Source organism: Theropithecus gelada, chromosome 9, assembly GCF_003255815.1.
Source record: "Theropithecus gelada isolate Dixy chromosome 9, Tgel_1.0, whole genome shotgun sequence".
NCBI classification, from domain to species: Eukaryota; Metazoa; Chordata; class Mammalia; order Primates; family Cercopithecidae; genus Theropithecus; species Theropithecus gelada.
Window position 1 is genome coordinate 42,500,655 of NC_037677.1, and position 23,346 is coordinate 42,524,000.

Consider the following 23,346-nt stretch of genomic DNA (forward strand, 5'->3'; position numbering starts at 1 on the left):
TAAGTTCTGCATTCCATAAATGATATTTTCCAGGAGCTAGTGTTCCTAAGGCTTATGGAGGTTCTTTTTAAATAGCAGGACATGAAATATGATACCTGCACCCAGGTTAACATGTGGGATAATAAAATGTATTACATCACCTACTACTATTACGGTCCAATTCCTTCTAATTTGTTATATGTGAATTAACACAGATCCTCCTCTTCATCACATCTAGGGAAAATAATTTGAGGTTATCAATGCAGATAAAAGCCATCCAAAGAGCTACTTTACAAGAGAAAAGGGAACTTTATAAAAACACAAGAATTCCAAAAGTCTTAGTGTAATTTTAAGCTTTGATACTTGTAAAAGTAACAATGCTACAAACATTTACAAAACATCATTGAAAAGCCTGTTGTATTTTTTTTTAACGTTTATTTAGTTTTGCCATTTTTTTAAGTGACAAGGTCTCATTATGTTGTCAAGGCTGGAGTGCAATGGCTATTTACAGGCACAATCACAGCGCACTGCAGCCTCCAAGGCTAGGCCTCAAGTGATCCTCCCATTTAAGTCTCGTGAGTAGCTGGTACTACAAACATGCCTAGCTCCTGAATATTAAGCTTTTAATTTTTTGTTTCACTCCTTCTTGAAGATAGCAGATATTGACTGAAACAAAAAGTTAAAAGTTTAATATTCAAATTCTGCAAAATAAAGCCAGAGGTGGTGGTACACACCTATGGTCCCAGCTACTTGGTAGACTGACATGGGAAGATTGCTTGAGGCCAGGGTTTTCAGGCTGTGGTGCGCTATGATTGTGTCTCTGATTGCACTGTAGCTTGGGCAATATAGTGAGGCACCATCTATTAAAAATAAAAAGAATAAATACAATTACACTTCCAAATGATATTTTGTAAAGATTTACAGCATGTACATATATGCTGTAGACTTCTGGAGGGCCCAGGCACACTATATTAAAGCTAAAAACTGCCCCAAAACTTTCAGGACACCTCATATTTTATTATTTTTACATAACCACTGGATCACCATGTTGCTTGGCACTATGAAATCATCTTTGAATACATTTACTTGACAATAAGGAAATTTATCAGCAAATGAGAACCATTATAGTTCACAAGAAATACACCACAGACCTTCATAAAAGTAGATAATCAATAACCAATATTTTCTCTTTTTATGACCCCAAACATGCTAAACTGCTAATAAGAAGGGCTTACAAAGGATGTGAATGGCAAATGTTATCTGGCAGCTTTTGCTTGATAATCACCAGTAACTAGTAGTTACTGGTAAAAGTAGGAAGGAAGAGCCCTTCCATACCTGACAATTCTGGGTCTGCTCCTAGTGGCTTTAGGAGTTGTTAGACTCCCATGTTTTAACAGTGATACTGCACTGATTCCAAATGCATATGCAGCAATATTGGGGAAAAGAAAAAACATAAAGAAACAGAAAAGTTATCTTTAAAATCTAAAAAGTTAAACTATTGTTTTAAAAGCCTTACATAGTTCACAGCTATCAGCCCACACACTAAGCAAATATCTGTGCGTGGGCAGAAGGAGTCTTCACTTTGGAGTGGTTTTTATAACTCTGTATACATTAAACGGGACAGAAGAGTGTAAGAGTGTGTTGTTACCCTGACAAGGTCTCGTTCTTTACTATGAAGTACAATCTTAGTTTTCCTTGAGTTTACTTGAATTGAGGTGTTTCTTCTTTTGAAAATACCAACTTTTCTAGTTCTTTAGCAGGAGAGGTGATATTTTCCTGTCTTTTTTGATGAGGGGTTCAGATGTCACATTACCCCTTATTTCTTCCTTCAGAAGAGGATGGCCTTAGCACGCTGAAGATGAAATAAATCACCAGCACTCAAAGACCGATTCTTGGCAGCACTATAGAAAACTTTGTATTGTTCCATCCTTGAAAAAGCCTAAGAATGTCAAACAGAAAACAGGTACAATTTTAAAAAGGGTTCCAACTTTTTAACAGTCACCACTGATGATAAGCCACACATGCAACTCCTTTAAATAGTTCAGTTACAGCTACTTTTTTTTTTTTTTTTTTTTTGAGGAGTCTTGCTCTGTTGCCCAGGCTGGAGTACAATGGCACAATCTCGGCCCACTGCAACCTCCGCCTCCCGGGTTCAAGCAATTCTCTGCCTCAGTCTCCCGAGTAGCTGGGATTACAGGCACCTGCCACCACGCCCAGCTAATTTTCATATTTTTAGTAGCAACAGGGGTTCATCATCTTGGCCAGGTTGGTCTTGAACTTCTGATCTCATGATCCACCCACCTGGGCCTCCCAAAGTGCTGGAATTACAGGCATGAGCCACCGCGCCCGTCCCAGTTATAGTTACTTTGGCTGAGGTTTACACTGCCAAGTTCTGTCACCTCACTAAGGTAATCTCAGGGCTAGAATTAGATTGCTGGAGCAAATGGGAATTTGTTTTATTAAGTTATTTAAAAATTGGGCTCCCAAAGATGTCACACTATTGTGACAGCCTTCTAAGAGCAGTATCATCTGTTACCTGTGTACTTGTTCCTTAAAGATAATGAATGTACACTTTTGCAAAAAGTTAGTTTATTAGTCTATTCAAACTCTACACAATCTATCGTAGTTGTTATATACTCAAAGCAAATTTTAACGATGCAAGCAGGTGCTGGATTGTATCGAAACATCAAAGAAGTCTAATGACTAAAGCATCAAAAGGCACTACTTCACTTGCACATTAATTATGATAGAAAACGTATGATTTTAAAATACTTCCGAGGTACCACAGAACATGCCTATTTTAAATGTTCATCCTTGTCAGCTGTAACTTTGCTGTGTACTTACCAAAAGTCACAAACCATAAATATTACTTTGTCCCATAAAAGTTATTATTTCCAGTAAGTACTTCCTGCATCCAGTACTTGAGACACACACACCTTATACAGTCTAAGTGCAGGTCTCTTGGCTTAGGCACTGATGCTTTGTCTAACAAACCCATGGGACTGACGGCACTGTGGTATATACAGTAGCAAATGACATAAATTTGCAAACTGAATAATAAAAAAAAGTCCAGAGTAGTAAGTGCATTATATATGTAGACATTGCTCAGAATACAATAACAAGAAATCATTTACATATGATTTGAAAGGATAAAGGTTCAAATGGGAAAGATTACAAATGAATTAAATTTGATTAAAATATTCTGAATTATGGTCACAAAAGAGAAGATATATCTATAATTTTCAAATAATGTGGATCCTTGTAAAAACTGTAAAAGATACAGGAAATAGAATGCCAAAAAGGTAATAAGCTCTTCAGCATGTTAGTTAATTTTGATGCTTTCCATTTTTCTAATCACTACTTAATATGACCTAGTCACAGATGCTGGCATTGGTGTTTGAATGAAAACCCACTTAGTAACTTCATAGCCTTACCTCCAGCTTCCAGGCTCTTTCTCTGTCAAGAAGATAAACTGGCAAATACAGGCCATTGTCATGTGCCAAGCTGCGAAGATCAAAGTAGAATCTGCTATAAACGCTGCCAGTGATGCCAATATTATAATTAATTAGCTTCAAGAATTGCCTTTCCAACTCATTCCTGGGGAAGGAGAAACACAACAAAACCAACACAGGACAATGTTAGTTCAAAAATATTATTCTCATGTAAGAAATGTGGTAAAGCCACCATGGACTCTAATTTATTAGATCACATGAAAGAACTCACACTGTACAGAACCCTGAGATCTACAAGAAAGCATGCAACTTTCCCAGTTTTCTTTGAAAACTTAGAAAAACAAAAAAAACATGAATGTAAAAACTGGGTTAATAATTTGATTTTCCCTTGTGCTTTCAAAGACATATTTGAATTTAATATGGAGAAAAACGACATAATCTTAAGAAACATGATAAATTCAGCTTTTTCATTTCTTTGAAAACATGAAAGGATTCAATGGAGAAAACCCTTACAAATACAAACATCCATGGTAAGGTCTTCAATTGTTCCAGTTTCACATGAAGATAAGAACTCATTTCTGAAATAAAACCTATGAATGTATAGAATGTGGAAATGCCTTCATTTACGTGATATTTGCTCCAAGACCTATGATAACACACACTGTAGATAGACCTTAGAAATTTAAGACAGCACACTGGATTGGCACCCCAGTAGATTATCAAATACAGAAAAGTTTTCAGTTTTAACAATTTCTTCAACATTTATGTGAAAACTTCCCCTACAGGGAAATCCTCTCAGTGTTCCTAAATTGGAGAGCCTGATGCAAATTGATTATGGCATAATCTTAAAAAATGTGCATAAGTAAATGTTATACTACTTATAAACGTTGTTTCTCAGTGATTCTTCATTTGAAAGGGTCTCTGTCCTTACTTCCACTTCTTTTGCAAGAAAACACTGAGATCAGAATTTTGCAGATACTCCTTAAACAATATTAAATGAATTTAATAGGCAGTGTTTTTTTGTTAAGTCAGTTGATAAAATTTTTCTCTGTTTATTTAAAAATATCACACTGAGCTACTAGAATAGCTCCAAATTCTTTTTTGAAACAAATACAGGCTATGCAGGTGGATTCCTACACTAATGTCCAAACAGGGCACAGCTGCTTGCAGTCCATTCTGCATCCAGCACCCCAAGTTTCGGATGAGGAGAAAGGGGACAGCCTTCTGTGCACTTATGCAGCTGACTCAGGGCCCATTTTTGAGGGTTCCATTGCACAACTCAGACTCCATGCTCACTCCCAAGGCACCGCAATAGTGATCAGATGACAGAAATGATGGATGCCATTTATTAACTGTCACTATTATGGGGCAGGAATACTCTTTACACTTCAGACTATAGAAAAATCAAAGAGAAACACCTTGGCTAGACTAAACCCATTTTATGACATGCCTTTTGGTAGGATGCTGGCCTTACACAGTGTTTCTCCTAAGCTGGAAACGAAACCCCAAGGTGCTCCGCATCTGTCACCCCTGGCCAGAACAGAATGTGGGGATGAGTTGAATGTGGTGAGAGGGGAACAGGCTGGGAGCAGCCCTCTGCCACATGATTATTCATCAGCTGTCCTGGCCAAAGATTTTTGTTTATTTGTTTGTCTTGAGACAGGGTCTTGCTCTGTTACTTAAAGTCCAGTGGCATGATCATAGCCTTTCAAGTAGCTGGGACTACAGGTTCATGCCACTTAGCTGGGCTATTTTTTTAAATTCTTTTTGTAGAGACAGGGTCTCACTTGTTGCCCAGGCTGGTGTTAAACTCCTGTGATTAAGTGATACTCCCACCTTGGCCTCTCAAAGTGCTAGTATTACACACACAAGCCAGTGTATCCAGCACTTTGTCAAATGTTTAAATAAATATAAAACTAGAGTAATCTTACTATTTTCATAGTAATCCCTGTAAAGATTTAACTGTATAAAAACAATACCTCAACAACATATTTGGTTTCTTGGTTTTAAAGTTTTGTCCATTGGCTAAGTCAACAAATGCTTGATGTTCTCCGGTATGGAAAGCAGTCAAGATATAAGCAGATATGTGGTTTTCTCATTTGTTTAACTGAAAACCTAACTGAAACTTTCAACATTAATTTCCTATTCATATAACCATAAGACTATAGGAATGCAAATCAGATAATGCTTTAATAATCAGCGAATCAGGACTTAATTTACTATAGGAATATATGCACTTTATAATCTCTTATGTTTTTCCATAAACATATTTTAAATGTATAAAATACACTATTTTATATAATTAACATGTTATTAATAGAGACTTAGTTATTGAAGAAAACCATTATGCCTAAAGGATATGTATCTTCTTAGTTTTTTGTTGTTTTTTTAAATGGCTGAATAGCATACCCTTTACAGGCACAGCAAATTTTCTGAATAGGAGTTGCTCAGTTTAACTTGTACGTATGTACGTGTGTGTGTATAAATACATACAAAATCCTCATAGCTTAGCTCCCACCTATAAGTGAGAACGTATGATATTTGGTTTTCCATTCCTGAGTTACTTCACTTAGAATAACGGCATACAGCTTCATCCAAGTTACTGCAAAGGCCATTATTTCATTCTGTGTTATGGATCAGTAGTATTCCATGGTGTATATATTCCAAGCTTTCTTTATCTACGCATTCATTGATGGGCATTCCATATTTTTGCAATTGCAAATTGTGCTGCTATCAACATGCATGTGCATGTGTCTTTTTCATATGACTTCTTTTGTTTTGGGTAGATACCCAGTGTGAGATTGCTGGATTGAATGGCAGTACTGTTTTCCATAGTGGTTGTACTAGTTTACATTCCTATCAGCAGTGTAAGTGTTCCCTTCTCACCTAATCCATACCAACATGTACGATTTTTCAATTTTTAAATTATAGCCATTCTTGCAGGAGTAAGGTGGTATCACACTGTGGTTTTCATTTGCATTTCCCTGACAATTAGTGATGCTTCTGAAGGAAAATATATACCAACAAGACAAACAGATGTTGAAAAGTTTTAAGAAAAATCTGATAAACACTAATTCTTAAATGGTTCAATTTACAGTCTAAAAGAGATCATTACAATCAACAGCAGAGGGACAAGATAAATGTACATTACACACTTTGTTGCAATGTTTTACAATTTCTAAAAATCGTGAACATGGTTCCTGTTCAGAGCATAGATCCGGGTACTTCTGCATTTACAAACAGCATTGTGTAGAACTGGAGCCGGCTTCTGCCACCATTGCTTCTGGAGCTCACATCTGTGGAAACCCGCACATTTCTCTGCATATTCTCTGACCTTGTAACTAGAACTAGAGCCCCACCGGATTAGCTGCTGGTTTTGAGAACAATTTAGCCGCCATTATAACGGAGCTAAGTGTTCATAATTACAAATTTTGCTCCCTTCAAGAAACCAGTTTATAGACTGATGACAGCAGTGATTAAGAGCACTTTAGCTTCTGCAGCTTTCAAAGTACTTCTATTTGTTTCAAATTCATTTTCTTTTAACATCCTTTGCTAAAATGGCTACTAGCGATATCACCATGACAACTCAGTTTCTACTATTAGCAAAGCAGTAATTTAGTAGCCATTTCAAAACCAACTGACCATCACTAGTGAGTCTCTTCTTAGAAACAAGAATCCTCAATTCACTTGTAAACATACAGTGTAGTAATTCTGAATGAAAATCTTTAAATATGTTTTTGGAGTATATTATAGGTGTATATATTTATGTGGTATATAAAATATTTTGATGACTACAATGTGTAATAATCACATCAGGGTAAATGAAATATCCATCATGCCTCAAGCATACTTTTGTTTTACAAATAATTCAATTACACTCTTTTAGTTACTGTAAAATGTACAATTAAATAATTCTTGAGTGTTGTCACCCTGTTGTGCTATCAAACACTAGATTTTGTTTATTCTTTCTCACTACATGTGTGTACCTATTAACCATTACCCCTTACTCCTCATCCCCCATACTACTTTTAGCAGCCTCTGCTAACGATTCTCCTACTCTATATCTTCACGAGTTAAATTGTTTGAGGCCGGACTCAGTGGCTCATGCATGTAATCTTAGCACTTTGGGAGGCTAAGGCAGGTGGATCATGAGGTCAAGAGTTCGAGACCAGCCTGGCTAGCATGGTGAAACCCCATCGCTACCAAAAAATACAAAAATTAGCCGGGCATGGTGGCACGCATCTGTAATCTCAGCTACTCAGGAGGCGGAGATAGGAGAATCGCTTGACCCCAGGAGGTGGAAGTTGCAGTGAGCAGACATAGTGCCACTGCACTCCAGCCTGGGTGAAAGAGCAAGATTCCATCTCAAAAAACAAACAAACAAACAAACAAACAAACTGTCTTAATTTTTAGCTCCCACAAATAAGTGAGAATATGTGAAGCTTGTTTTTCTGTGCCTGGCTTATTTCACTCAACATTTCCATCCATGTTCTTGCAAATAACAGGATATCATTCTCTTTTGTGGTTGAATAGTACTCCATTGTGTATATGTACCACATTTTCTTTAGCCACTCATCTGTTGATGGACATTCGGAATGCTTCCAAATCTTGGGTGTTGTGAATAGTGCTGCAATATACATGAGAGTGCAGGTATCTCTCTGATATTCTGACTTCCTTTCTTTTGCATATATACCCAGCAGTAGGATTGCTGGATCATATGGTAGCTCTATTTTTAGTTTTGAGGACCTCCAAACTTTTCTCCATAGTGGTTGTACTTAAATTACATTCCCACTAACCTTGTATGAAGGTTACCTTTTCTCTGTATCCTCACCAGCATTTGTTATTGGCTATCTTTACAATAAAAGCCATTTTAAGTGGGATGAGATGATCTCTCATTGTAATTTTGATTTGCATTGCTCTGAAGATTAATGATATTGATGTTGAGTATCTTTTCATATACCTATCTGCTATTCATATGCCTTAGTTTCGAAACAGGGTCTCACTTTGTCACTCAGGTTGGAGTGCAGTGGCACAATCACAGCTCACTGCAGCCTCAATCTCCAAGGATCACGTAAGCCTCCCAAACAGCTGAAACCACAGGCACGTGTCATCATGCCTGGCTAATGTGTCCTCTTCTGAGAAATGCCTATTCAGATATTTTGCCCATTTTAAAAAACAGATTATTAGATTTTTTTTCTATGGAGTTCTTTGAGCTTCTTAAATATTCTGGTAATTAATCCCTTGTCAGATAGTTTTTAAATATCTTCCCCCATTCTGTGAGTTGTCTCTTCACTTAGTTGATTCTTTCCTTTGCTGTGCAGAAGCTTTTTAACTTGATGTGACCTAATTTGCCCATTTTTGCTTTGGCTGCCTATGCTTATGAAATATTCAAGAAATATTTGTTGAGTCCAGTATCCCAGAGAGTTTTCCCAATGTTTTATTTGTTTCATATTTCAGGTCTTAGATTTAAATAAATTTTTTAATTTTTAATGTTTTAAAAAATAGAGACAGAATCTCACTTGTTCGCCCAGGCTGGTATTGAACTACTGGGCTCAAGCAATTCTTCTATCTCGGCCTACCAAAGTGCTGGGATTACAGGCATGAGCCATTGCACCCAGCTGAGATTTAAATCTTTAATCCATTTTGATTTGATTTTTGTATAAGGTGAGAAAGAGAGGTCCAGTTTCATTCCTCTGCATATGAATATCCAGTTTTCCCAGAATCACTTATTGATGAGACTGTCATTTCCCCATTGTATGTGTTTGGCACCTTTGCTGACAATGAGTTCACTGCAGATGTATAAATTGGTTTCTGGGTTTTCTATTCTGTTCCATTGGTTTATGTGTCTGTTTTTATGCCAGTGCCATGCTGTTCTGATTACTATAGCTATAGAGTATAATTTGAAATCAGATTTCGTTTGTTTCTTGCTCAGGATAGCTTTGGATACTCTGAGTCTTTTGTAGTTACATATAAATTTTAGAATTCATTTTTTATTTTTATTTCTGTGAAGAATGTCATTGTGTTTTGCAGACTTGTAGAGGTACCACATTGGTGGTCGGAGACCAGACCTGAAGGAATTCTCTGGATTAGCAGACAGGGACTCACTTCTTCCCTCACTTTCCCACAAATGAAGTCTCTCTCTCTCTGCTAGGCTGCCTGGGGCTCAGAGAGGAGCAATACAAGCACCCCTGTGGCCACCACCACAAGGACAGCACTAGATCTGAAGCTGGTACAGCACTGTGGCGGGCCAAGGCCCACTGTAACAAGTACCTGCTGCCACTCAAGTCCCTGGGGCTCTACAATTAGCAGGTAGTAAAGCCAGTCAGGCTTCTGTCCTTCCTTTAAGTGCAGTAAGTTCCCCAGGTCCCTGGATGGGTTAAGAGGTGCTGTCTGGGAGCCAGAGCTGGAGTCATAAACCTTACACATCTACCTGGTGTTCTGCTCTACCATGGCTGAGCTGGCACTGAATCTAGCAGGCAAATCCATTCCCACTCTTCCCTCCCCTTTGCCCAGACAGCCCAGGTGTCTCCACATACATCATCATCACAGTCCCATGGGGATTACTGTCAGGTCATCACTGATGCTCACTCAATGCCCAAGTGCTCTCAGTCAGCTTGTGGTGAATGCTACCTGGCCTGGAACTCACTCTTCAGGGCAGCGGACTCCCCTCTGGCCCACGGTAGGTCCAGAGATGCCATTCAAGAACCAAGGCCTGAATCAGGGACTCCAACAGTCCACTTGGTGCTTTTCTCCACTGTAGCTGAGCTGGTATCTAAGCTCAAGAAAAATCCTCTTAACTCTTCCCTCAGCTTTTCTCAAACAGAGGGAGTCTCTCCTCATAGCCACCACAGCTGGGAATGTGCTAGGTCACACCTGCAGCCAGCACATCTCTGAGTCTCACTCGAGGCCCATGGCATGTACTACCTGTTCACCACTGGTGATTCTTCAGGGCCCAAGGGCTCTTTCATCAGAAAGTGATGAATCCAGCCATTACTGAGTCCCTTTAAGGCAGCAAGTTCCCTTCTGGCCCAAGGTTTGTCTAGAGATGTTATCCCGAAGCTGGGACCTGAAATGGGGGTCTCATGACTCTGACCTCTCCTGCTGTGGCTGAGCTAGTATCCAAGTTGCAAGACAAAGTCCTCTTTCCTCCCCTCAAGTGGAAGAAAGAGATCTCTGTCAGAGCTGTGAGCTGCACTGTCTAGGACTGGAGGAAGGGTGGGCAAGCACTCCCTAGCTGCCCCAGCTGCTGTCTCTGTAGGTCACATTCCCCTAAATACACTGTCTCCAAGCGCAGCACAGCAGTCCTTGTGGCCTAGACAGACTTCCAGGTTTATTAAGGACTCCAGAGTATTTTATCCCACAGTAGCCAGTAACCTTTCACAACTCAAGTTCTACCCACTGGGATGAACAATTCCTCTCTGGCTAGGGCTAGTCTAAATATTTCCTGTGTGGGTGGGCACTGGATGAGAGCAGTCTTGTTTTGCTTTCTGCTACAACAAGGCAGCATTGAATTTAATGCAAAGTCCCACAGTTGCTGTGCTCTCCTCCCCCAAGGATGTAGCCCCTCTCCTCACCACAGGTCCACTGCTGGGACATGGGGAAGGGGTGGCATCAGCAATTCAAGACTGTTTTTTCTACACTATTCAGTGCTTCTTTCAGAGATATGAAGTTAAAACCAGGTACTGTAATTGCTTACCTGATTTTTAGTTCCTATGCAGGTGCTTTCTTTTGTTTAGATAGTTGATAAATTTGCTATTCCTGCAGGGAGCACAATTGGCAGAGACTGCTATTCAGTCATCAGGCTCCACCTCTGGGACTGCGTACATTCTGAAAGACCGTCTTAACTGCAGTAACAGGCCAATGTAAAGAAATAAAAATAAAAAATAAAAACAACAACCCCAAACCTCTTACCACTGTCTGTCATGATCTTGATCTTCATATGCTGCTCAATGTCATCAAGAGGTGTTCCTTCAGATTTCCCTAAGTGTCACCCACAAAGCCATTCTTGCTGTCTAGTGGACACTTGAGAGCCTCTGCTGGAAATGCCTCCCTGGCTCTCTCTGCATACCAGCTCCAAGGCCCTTCCCTTTACAGCAGTCATGAGGCCAGACTGGAAGAAAGACCCCAGGAAGCTCCTGTTTCAGTATCATGTTGGTGCCATCTGTGAGCAGCCCCATGACTCAGCAAGATTTCTTGCACTCTCACAGGTAACACGGGGCCCCCAAAGTGCTGCTGTGGTTGTATGAGGTGCCCTGGGAACCTCTTGAGTGTGGTGAGCACTGGATAATGCTCCAGCAATATTTCTCAGACTGCCTGAGGGGGAACACTGGAACTTCTAACTCATCAGCCCAATTTCTAAACACATGCAACACTCCTATTGGGGATGGGACAGGGGCACAGGGATCTGCGGCTATTCTGTATCTCAAGGTTTCTATAAAACAGAACTTCAGATAAAAGCAGGGGCAACACTAGCAAAAGCAAATTCACAATGTGTAACTCAGGGTGAAACTACACATTTTTCACGGTCCAGAGGTCCTAGACCTGTGCTCATTACAAAGAGACTGAAACTTGCACACAGCTTTGAAAAAGTCATAAAGATATTTCCTGTATTATTATATTCTGGTAGTACGCTGGTAAGATAATGCCAAAAATATTCACCAGAAAAATACTTTTCAACTTATGAGATTATTAAGACATCAATTTACCAAGACCTACCAGCAAACAATGAAAAATATGAACCGTTGTTCTAAAGCTGGATGGAAAAAGTATGTGGTGTTTACACCCATTTTCCTTATCTGCACAATATAACCTTTAAAAATATTTCTTAAAGTGTTTAAGTTTATGGGAGCACATAAAGTACTGAAAAATGATTAGAAAGTTCACAAAAACCGTACAAACTCACATTTCTTCAACTGTAATGTTCTCAAAGAGCTTGCAGTAGTCCGCATTCCACACAGCCATATCACTCCAAACCTTGGAGGCAAGAAGAATGGCTCCCAAGACAATCCTCTTCCAGTTAGTTGGACAAATGTCAATATCAGCATAACTTACAAGTCTTTCTATGTAAATCTGCAAAACAGAGCACTGGCCTTTGATTTAGCTCAGTTTAAGTGCTGTGATAAGAACTCTTATGAATGACAGATTTCTTCTGGTTTTGACCAGAAAGTAAGTGCTTATGCTTACATTCTACAGAGATTTGCTTGATCAGGCCGAACAAGGGGCCATATCACAATCATAGGTCAGATACTTCTGCTACCTACTCTGCCCATGGAAATTCACAGACCAATTTTGGTCACAAGAATGACCGTACATCTCAGCCAAGGGCATCATGAAGACAGGAAGTGTTGTCACCTTCACACTCATAAAAGACAGTACACATACAGGCCCAGTGTGGATTAAAGTCATTCAATAAATCCTTAAGTGCCTACCACATGTAATGTCTCATACGGAGCTGGTAGGTAGATGGGAATTTTACAAGTACGTCAAGCTTGAATATGTAAAACCGATGTGATAGTGAGCAAATGTTAACCTCCTTTTCACAAAAACTCACCCTTCTGTGGCACTAGCTTAAAAAACTGCTGGTCAAGACAGCCTCCCAGTAGCTGCTGTGCAGAGCAACATGGCAGGCACAGGTCTGTGGGGTTATATAACATTCCCCATATTCAGTTGCTCACTTGATAAGAAATACATGTGTATAAAGGATGGTCCTTCTTACAGCCCCTATTTTTCACATCTTCATGTTCACTTCATACAAATTTATTCTGTCTTACATCATCTGCAGCTTAGACAATTCTGTTGGTTTTAAGGTGGAAACAGCTGCCAGTCTCTGTATCCCTGGGATTCCTCTAAACCTGCCAGGCAGTTGGCGAGACAATTCCATGAATTGCTTTACATCTATCAAACATCTGTCCTACAAAGAATTGGGCAAAGTGAACACTTGACTAAAGATTAAAGGTGAGCTGTGACGTGTTATTACCTCAGAGGGTGCTCTGCAGAGCTGTATGTCTGTGAGCTACTTGAACTCTTTACATCAAAACAGAAAGACAAAACTTTATATAAATAAGCAAGTTCATTCCTTGTCTGAAGGGCATCAGATGCAGAACACTGCCAGATCTGATACTGATCCGAACACTGCCAAACTCAAGTATGTTTCAAAAACAAATGGCTATTGAACATGACATTTTACAGATTCTGCTCCCTTTCTCCCAAACTCTGCGCTCTGAAATATTTCAAGAATGAACCTCCTTCCCAGGGTCCAACTGCGTAGGAATCAGAGACCTCTGAAACAACATAGCAAGCCCTCTACTTCCTGTCCCCTTTCCTGCTAAGCTGCTGACCTGTTGACACTCATCCATGCCACGTGCCCTTCTGGGTAAGTTTGAGAATTCTTTATTCCCACTGACGCCAACTCTTCCCTCAGTGCAGTTGATCCCATCTCACTTTTGCAGCACACTGTTCCCACAATCAACTCTTTCTGAAGAATTTCTTCCTCTCTACCAGAGATTCCCTCCAAATTGTGTTTCCTTTGTCCCCATCCCACTCCCCACTCCTCTCCAACTGTGTCCTCTCACTGGTGCTCACAGCACCATCCCCTCATACCAGCTCCTCATCTTCCATCTCTGCTTCAGCTACACTGCCTGTCCCTGCTAACATGTCTCTCCCAAGGCTCCTCTTGCCAACAGGCATTTGTCTCTTGTGCCTTCACGCTGACAAAATAAAGCTCTGCATCCATTGCCATTTGCATAGGTGTTGGGTCCAAATACCTGCATTTCAGTTCCCCTACTCCAATCTGTGTGCAGTGCCTCTTATGTCTACCTTCACTGGTAGTCTGCATGGTTTGATGGTGACCCACAGTCTGTCACTGCTCACCTGTATTACCCTAGTTGCTTCTTAACCCTCCTCGCTGCTTCCACTCTGCCTCCCAACTATGGCTTACTGTCCCCAAAGCAGCCAGTAGAACCTCTTCATTCAGAGTACGGCACTCCCCTGCTCAAGATCTACCATGAGCTTCCCATCAAACTGGACTAAAACCTTAACTTCTTCCTATGGCCTATAAGCCAAAAGGCCCTGTGAGCTATGGTACTGGCTGTGGGGCCTCATCTCCACTGTTTCCCTCATTCTTCACTCTGACCATGCTGGTCACCTTGCCATTTGTTCCTCAAACACACGTGAAACACATTTCTGTCTGTCTTGGCAGTCATCCTGCTGCCTGCAATGTCAGCACTCTTACTCGTCGTTCCTTCAGTCAGGTCACTGTTCAAATGTCAGCTCTCTAGAGAGGCTCTTCCTTATCATTCTATCTAAAATAGCCCCCAATCACTCTGTAACCCTTTATCCTGCTTCCTCTTCCTGCTGTTTCATACTACCTGAGAAAATACTTAAGTTCCATCTTCCCAGAACATAAGCTCATAAAAGCAAGAACTGTGTTCCACCTGTCCTTTCCTCTACCCCGGCACTTAGAAGAGTGGCACAGAGTCAGCATCCAGTGAGAGTTCACGAATCAAGTCACTGCTTGGCAGCATTCAGCACTGTGACCACAGCTTCTCCTATCTTGAACTCTTTCTCCTTTTATCCTCTTCTGCTTTTCCTCTTCCCACTCTGGTAGCCACTCCTCTGGGTGCTTGTCCCTCAAATGATAATAGTCTTTACCGACCTATTTTCTGTTCACTTTATCTGTTTTTGAGACAGGGTGTCACTCAGTTGCCCAGGCTAGAGTGCAGCCTCCACCTCCTGGGCTCAAGTGATCTTCCTGTCTCAGCCTGCCATGTGTCTGGTGCTACAGGCATGTGCCATCACGTCCAGCTAATTTCTTAAATTTTTTTTGTAGAAATGGGCCTCACTTTACTGCCCAGTCTGCTCTTGAACTCCTATACTTGAGCAATCCTCTCAACTTGGCCTCCCAAAATGCTGGCATTACAGGCATGAGATACTGTACCTGGCCTCACTTTTTGTTTTCTTAAGATACCAGGTCTCGGCTGGGCATGGTGGCTCACACCTGTAATCCCAGCACTTTGGAAGGCTTAGGCGGGTAGATCACGAAGTTAGGAGATCGAGACCATCCTGGCTAAAACAGTGAAACCCCGTGTCTACTAAAAACACAAAAAATTAGGCGGGCGTTGTGGCGGGTGCATGTAGTCCTACCTACTTTGGAGACTGAGGCAGGAAAATGGCGTGAAGCTGGGAGGCGGAGCTTGCAGTGAGCCAAGATCGCACCACTGCACTCCAGCCTAGGCGACACAGCAAGACTCCATCTCAATAAATAAATAAATAAATAAATAAATAAATAAATAAATAGGTCGGGCGCGGTGACTCACGCCTGTAATCCAGGCACTTTGGGAGGCCGAGGTGGGCGGATCACAAGGTCAGGAGATTGAGACCACGGTGAAACCCAGTCTCTACTAAAAATACAAAAAATTAGCCGGGCGTGGTGGTGGGCGCCTGTAGTCCCAGTTACTCGGGAGGCTGAGGCAGGAGAATGGCGTGAAGCCAGGAGGCAAGCCTTGCAGTGAGCCGAGATCACGCCACTGCACTCCAGCCTGGGGGACAAAGCAAGACTCCGTCTCAAAAAAATAAAAATAAAAATAAATAAATAAATAAATAAATAAATAAAATGAGATACAGGGTCTCATCATCTGGCCCAGGCTGGACTTAACTGCTGGGCTCAAGTAATTCCCCCACCTCAGCCTCCCAAGTAGCTAGGACTAAAGGCATGAAACCACCATGCTCAGCTTGTCCAATTTTATTCTACACATTTTCTCAATATTTAAACAGCTGCTGTTGCTCTTCATTCTGTAGCTCCACGTCAGATTCATGCTCTAGTCCTGTATACCCAAATGATGACTAGACTCTGCTACTGTGCTCTCTCAAAGGCACATCAAGCTTAGCCCATGTACAAAACTCTCCCTTTTCCAATCCAGCTTTCCCTCCTGCATCACCTACCTCTCTAGAGCTGGAAGCACCATCCTGCTTCCCTCTAGCATGTACTAAGAGTTCCAAACGACCTGCAGCTCCTCGAGAAGGCCTGTATCTGGTCCAGTGCCCTTTCAGGGCTTTGATTCAAGTGCACAGTAGGTGCCTTCTCCCCTAGAGTCTAACTGCTTGCTAAAGAAGTATTAACCTAAGTATTTTTTCATTCCTTGCCATGCAGTTGACTTTCCTATACAGGTTTGTTGTGGGAAGGAGTAAGACTATTTTTAATAAATTGAACAGAATTTATTATTTAAAATGATGGTTTTACAAAAAGGAATTCTGTAGGGATAATGTAAATGTAATGACACAGCTATGGTTTGGTAGACCGACTGGAACCACATTCCTGGGCAACTTCCTGAGCATGCACAGGTCATCAGTAGGGACAGATTAACACACATCATCCAAGGAACAAAGAATTGAGGGCAGCAGCTGTCACTGACAACATGTATCAGAATTGCCTGGGGATACAGCCTGGGACTCAGCTTAGAGCTACACCAGCATCCCTTCCTGCCCATCGGCCAGATGGTTTTGTTATTGCTCCCCATTCCAAGCCCTCCACATGCCCTGGATGTGTGTGCACTGTGTTTACTGAAGTGTTGGGGGAGAAATCGGAAATCCCTTCTGCTGCCTTTAATAGCAATTGTTCTGTGATGAGAAAAGCAACTGTGACATTTTAAGCCATAACGATGATTCAACTGAAATGTATATATTTGCTTTCATAAGTTTCTCTTAAAATTCTGAGATAATTTCAGAAACTTACTGTTATTAAAAAACAGGACCATACCACCCTGTTTACAAAAAGAATTTCTAAAGCTGCTTTATAAATAGAAAATATCTTACCAAACTGACGATTGCAAATTCAGCTGTTAGCCTTATGGCTTTAAACACAGTACGAACAAATCTGAAAATAAATTTGTGTTCAGGATCATACTTAAAATATTCCTCCAAAACCTCTTCTCGCTGAAAGAAGAAAAGATGCAATGTAAGTATCCATTGAAGAAAAAAACCTGAGGTGCTCTTAAGACAGCAGTGTTCACATTTGTGCCCATGTGTCATTTACAATAATTTTGATTGGTGAGATGTCTTTTAGTGTTTACAAAATGAACAGTGGGATCCTGAAATACCATAACGATTTAATACTCATCAACATTCACTTAAAAATAATATGAGTTTAAGCTCAGAAAAGTTTATGTTCTTTTTTATCCTTTCCCCCACATAACTCCATCCAAATGTAAGCTACTAGTAGGCTTTAACGTCTTACTGACCGGATGTCATTCTTCCCTGCAATAAACTTTGAAAAAAATATAGTTTTCTGTAACCATGAGGCTCTAAGCATGTGCTGATAAATACAATAGTCACTAGCCACATATGGCTATTATGTACCTGAGGAAGTACATTTTTAAATTTTTACACCATGTAAGTTGATATAAACTTAAATTCTTCTTATTTTTTTTTTTGTTTGTTTGTTTGCTTTATTTTTTTGAGATGGATTTTTGCTCTTGTTGCCCAGGCTGGAATGCAATGGTGTGATCTTGGCTCACTGCAACCTCCACCTCCTGGGTTCAAGCGATTCTTCTATCTCAGCTTCCCAAGTAGCCAGGATTACAGGCACATGCCACCATGCCTGGCCAATTTTTGTATTTTTAGTAGAGACAGGGTTTCATCATATTGGTCAGGCTGGTCTCAAACTCCTGACCCCCGGTGATCCTTCCACCTCGGCCTCCCAAAGTGCTGCAATTACAAAGGTGTGAGTCACTGCACCCAGCGAACTTAAATTATTTTTAACCCTCTTCATAAAAAGCATGCTTCTATGTTAAAAGTATTTACATATACTTATATTGCTTGATACTATTGACAATTATCTTCTAAAAAGATAGGTTTTCTGTTATTTGGATAGTATATTTACTCACAATAGCTCACTAATTAAACATACCTGCAGATCAGTTCTTATTCCAGCATGTTCTTTTTACAATACTTTCAAAATAAGATGACTAGATGCCACATGAAATGGGGAGCAAGACTTAAAAAAAGATGCCTTTGATTGAGGGCATGAAACAGATACAAATCTGTGATGAAAATACAAATTCACCGGGCGTGGTGGCTCACGCCTGTAATCCCAGTATTTTGGGAGGCTGAGGCGGGAGGATCCCGAGGTCAGGAGATGGAGACCATCCTGGCTAACATGGTGAAACCCCATCTCTAGTAAAAACACAAAAAATTAGCTGGGCATGGTGGTGGGCGCCTATAGTCCCAGCTACTCAGGAGGCTGAGGCAGGAGAACGGTGTGAACCCAGGAGGCAGAGCTTGCAGTGAACTGAGATCACGCCACTGCACTCCAGCCTGGACGACAGAGCGAGACTCTGTCTCAAACAAAGAAAAATAAAGGAAAATATAAACTCAATAAAAGTGACACTTACTGGGCCGGGTGCAGTGGCTCATGCCTGAAATCCCACCACTTTGGGAGGCCGAGGTCAGGAATTCAAAACCAGCCTGGCTAACACGGTGAACCCCATCTCTACTAAAAATACAAAATTAGCGGAGCATTGTGGCAGCACCTGTAATCCCAGCTACGTGGGAGGCTGAGGCAGGAGGATCACTTGAACCTGGGAGGCAGAGGTTCCAGTGAGGCAAGATGGCACCATTGCACTCCAGCCTGGGCAACAATAGCGAAACTCCATCTCAAAAAAAAAAAAAAAAGTGACACTTACTGTAAGCGGGTGTAACCGTTCATCAAATATGCCCAAAGATCTATCTGCATCTCTATAAAATAAGAATGTATATTACTTCAAAACTGTTAATATCTTAGTATAGTATCTGTTTAGTAAAATAATGTCTCCTATGTGCCTATGTGCTTTGGTGTTTACTTCACCCGAGCAAACGGTTTTTACAAATTCTCCTTGGTACTGACTTGCAGAGGGTTTCCTGACCTCCTCTTCCTCAGCACAGCCTGTCCTGTACTGTGAAGTCTTTTATACCATAACCAGTCAGAACTGCCTGTAAGTATTGACCCTCCCTAACAGGCAACGACAATAAACCAAACACATTTTCACTCCTCTAACCACACACTGAAACACAAGAACGTTTTACAAAGCAGTAGTGGTGGGCAATAATCTCTTTAGAACTTTAATGAATGTAAATGTGATTCAGATTTGCTAGCTTCCTTTAATTTAAACTACTGAAAATAACAAATACATCATGAGAATATACTACAGGGAACTAAAGAGAAACATCAATTTCATTTAAAAATACAGCTGGCCAGTGCAGTAGCTCACGCCTGTAGAATCCCAGCACTTTGGGAGGCCAAACCGGCAGATCACTTGAGCTCCTTTAGGAGTTCGAGACCAGCCTGGGCAACATGACAAAACCCTGTCTCTACCAAAAGTGCAAAAAAAAATTATCCAGGCATGCTGACACACGTCTATGGTCCCAGCTACTCAGAAGCCTGAAGTGAGAGGATTGCTTGAGCTGAGATCATGCCAATGGACTCCAGCCAAGTGACAGAGTGAAACTCAGTCTAAAAAACAGCTATAACTATCATTCTCAAAAATAAATGAAGTGAAGCTATCACTCATTCACAAGGAAATGTGTCACTCATGTCACAAGGAAAATAAGTATTTGTTTCCAATGATAAAATTTAAGCTTTCCTGAGGACTTTGAAAAACTTGTTCCTTCTACTGTAAGCTTGACAGCTTCTCAATACTTAAAGACGTTTTAAAATAAGATTGGTGGTTAAATTTAAAAAGTGATTTTTGATATAATAAAACATAAACCAATATTTTCCAAATAACTAATGCATATTATAAATGCAAGTATGTGGGGAAATAACCATTTATTGTGCAAGAATGATGGGTGAGTACTGAGAACACATTTGTGAATATGTAAAATGCTACTGTAACTAATTTAAGAAACTAGCACTTGTGAAGTTTTGATTTAGTATTAAAGAATACCCACAACTGTCTTAAAGCTTTAAAAATGCACCTTTTACCAACTACATATTTGCGTAAGCCTAGGTCATCTTATTGCTTCTTTAAAGCAAATTGCAAAGAAAGCGCTAGAGAATCCAGCTGTCTCCTGTTAAGCTCAACACTACAGATTTTCAATAATACAAATACATGACACACATTTTACCATAAAAAAGTTATCTTTTCTTTTAAAAATTTATGTTAACAATATTGTTCTCAAGGAGTATTTTCTATTGTCATAATCTGAGTCATGGGTTACTACTGACATCTAGTTGGTAGAGGCCATCAATGCTGCTAAACTTTCTGCAATGCACAGGACAGTCCTCATGACAAAGCATTATGTAGCTCACAATATCAATAGTGTTAAGGCTGTGAAATCTAAACTAAAAATAGATTTTGAAAAAAATATCAATTTTATATTTCTATCACAGTAAATATCAATATAATCAATATAAAAACATACTCATTGGGATACTCTATCATTTAAGAATTTAAAAAGTCTCAAGGACCAAAGAAAACACAAATAATTTGCTTAGATATTTTAGTAGGCACAATACAGCTTATGACATCTAGAGCTGTGACCTAACACTGAGCTTGATATCATGCAAAGTAATTAGCCAGAATAACAAGACAGGTTTTAAAAAAGCTCACCTTTGCTTGATATGATAATATATCGCCAAGGTCACACTGTGGAAGGAAAAAAAATATTCACAACAATAAATGTTATCATTTGTTAGGCTTGAAGACATTTTTTAAAAGGGGGGCAGAGGAAACTCTCCTAGCAGCTCTGAAATTCAAATCTTGTATTTCAGAACAGTACCATAAGGGCACTTTCTTGTTTTTATTTCTAGGCTTTTAGCAAAAATATGAGAATCAAAATGCAAGGCAGTATGCTTTTAGAAGACATGTTTCTGTTGATGATTATAATATACAAGTAATAACATATTTCCCTGTTATATGCTCTTCTACCCACAAAACCTTTCATTCTATGCAATTTACTTTATGCATTTATTTATTTTTTGACCCAGAGTCTCACTCTGTCACCCAGAATGGAGTGTAGTGGCGCAATCTTGGCTTACTAAAACTTCCACCTCCCAGGTAAAAGCCATTCTCATGCCTCAGCCTCCCAAGTAGTTGGAACTACAGGTTTGTGCCACTACGCCCAGCTAATTTTTCTATTTTTAGTAGGGACAGGGTCTTGCCATTGATGGCCAGGTTGGTCTCAAACTCCTGGCCTCAAGTGATTCACCTGCCTCGGAACTCCCAAAGTGCTAGGATTACAGGCATGAGCCACCGCACACAGCCTCATGCAGTTTACATCTACGTGTCCATATGTTTAAGCCATTTAGTAGCAGTGTTTTCTTTTTTAAGATGTTAGGCCCTGCATTTTAGTTTAGTTCACTATCTCCTACCACCCATTTTTAATTATTTCCCTAAAAATACATAATGAAAGTGCATTATAACAAATAAAATTATTTGAAATCACTTTTGCATAATTATTAAAAAATATATTAGTAAACATAAGCACACAGGAAATCAATGATAGGTGCAGTGATCCTAAAATGAGCCATGCTGACAAGGCAGTGTAACAGGACACAGTGTAATATGAATGGCAGGTACCTTCAATTATTTATTCCTAAGTTACTCACAGATGCTGCATATCACAAAACAAGAGGTTCTCTTACATATGTTATGTGCTTCCATTTACCCTCAGCATCTAGAATGAGGCTCAAAATAACTGAGGGAAGGCAAATTTCAATTTTAATAATAGGTCTATATAGTATTAGCACTTTTTAAAAAGCCTGTAATGTTAGCATTTAAGATGGATACGTCTATAGTGCTTTAAGTAGTTTTCATCTCTAAAATAATTTTAAAATCACAGAATTTGAAGTTACATGCTGGAAAGGACCAATGACCTTACATGACATTTAATCCAGCACTCATTTTACAGATCAGGGAAACAAACCTTAAAGCTGACTTGCCCAAGGTCCCACCAAATAGGAGGAGTTTCTCGTCCTAAAGTCAAATTAAGCAGTGTCTCTCAAACTTTGCTGCACATTAAAATCAACTGAGGAGCTTTACTGCGTCATTTTCAACATAAGACTTTTTAATTTAATTAATTAGCATTGGGTAGGACTTTGGGCATCAGGGTTGTTAAAAATTTATCTGGTGATTTCAAAGTGCAGCAAAGTTTGGAATGATTGAGTTGGAGTGAAAATCAGAATCTTTTTGTCTTCACACTTTATTTCATTAAGGTGATCTTCCATCTCTGATATCCTTTCTTCTGCTTGATCAATTCGGCTATTGATACATACACATGTTTCATGAAGTTCTCGTGCTGTGTTTTTCAGCTCCATCAGGTCATTCATGTTCTTCTCTAAACTCTTTATTCTAGTTAGCAGTTTCTGTATCCTTTTATCAAGCTGCTTAGCATCCTTGCATTGGGTTGGAACATGCTCCTTTAGCTTGGAGGAGCTAGTTATCACCCACCTTCTGAGGTCTACTTCTGTCAATTTGTCAAACTCATTCTCCATCCAGTTTTGGTCCCTTGCTGGTGAGGAGTTGTGATCCTTCGGAGGAGAAGAGGCATTCTGGTTTTGGACATTTTCAGCATTGTTGTGTGGTTTTTTGTTTCATCTTCATGGATTTATCTACCTTTGATCACTGTTGTTGATGACCTTTTGATGTTGATGGGGTTTTTGCATTGTTGTCCTTTTTGTTGATGTTGATGCTACTGCTTTCTGTTTGCTAGTTTTCCTTCTAACATTCAGGGGCCTCTTCTGCAGGTCTGCTGGAGTTTGCTGGAGGTCCACTCCAGACTGTTTGCCTGGGTATCACCAGTGGAGGCTGCAGAACAGCAAAGATTGCTGCCTGTTCCTTCTTCTGGAAGCTTCGTTCCAGAGGGGCACCTGCCAAATGCCAGCTCTCCTGTATGAGGTGTCTATCGAACCCTGCTGGGAGATGACTCCAAGTCAGGAGTCAGC

At 40.1% G+C, this 23,346-nt stretch overlaps 1 protein-coding gene across 1 annotated transcript in view; it reads right to left on the minus strand.

The window, feature by feature from the left end:
- Window positions 1-1,223: 1,223 nt before the first annotated feature.
- LOC112631831 (cyclin-Y-like protein 2) overlaps window positions 1,224-23,346 on the minus strand; it is a 35,382-nt gene continuing 13,259 nt past the window's right edge. The window contains exons 5-10 of the mRNA XM_025397339.1: window positions 21,014-21,049; window positions 19,109-19,160; window positions 17,241-17,360; window positions 12,334-12,500; window positions 3,414-3,576; window positions 1,224-1,918 (exon numbers count right to left, since the gene is read on the minus strand). Of these exons, the coding sequence (XP_025253124.1) occupies window positions 1,808-1,918; window positions 3,414-3,576; window positions 12,334-12,500; window positions 17,241-17,360; window positions 19,109-19,160; window positions 21,014-21,049 (649 nt within the window). The 3' untranslated portion in view covers window positions 1,224-1,807. The remainder of the gene's footprint in view (window positions 1,919-3,413; window positions 3,577-12,333; window positions 12,501-17,240; window positions 17,361-19,108; window positions 19,161-21,013; window positions 21,050-23,346) is intronic.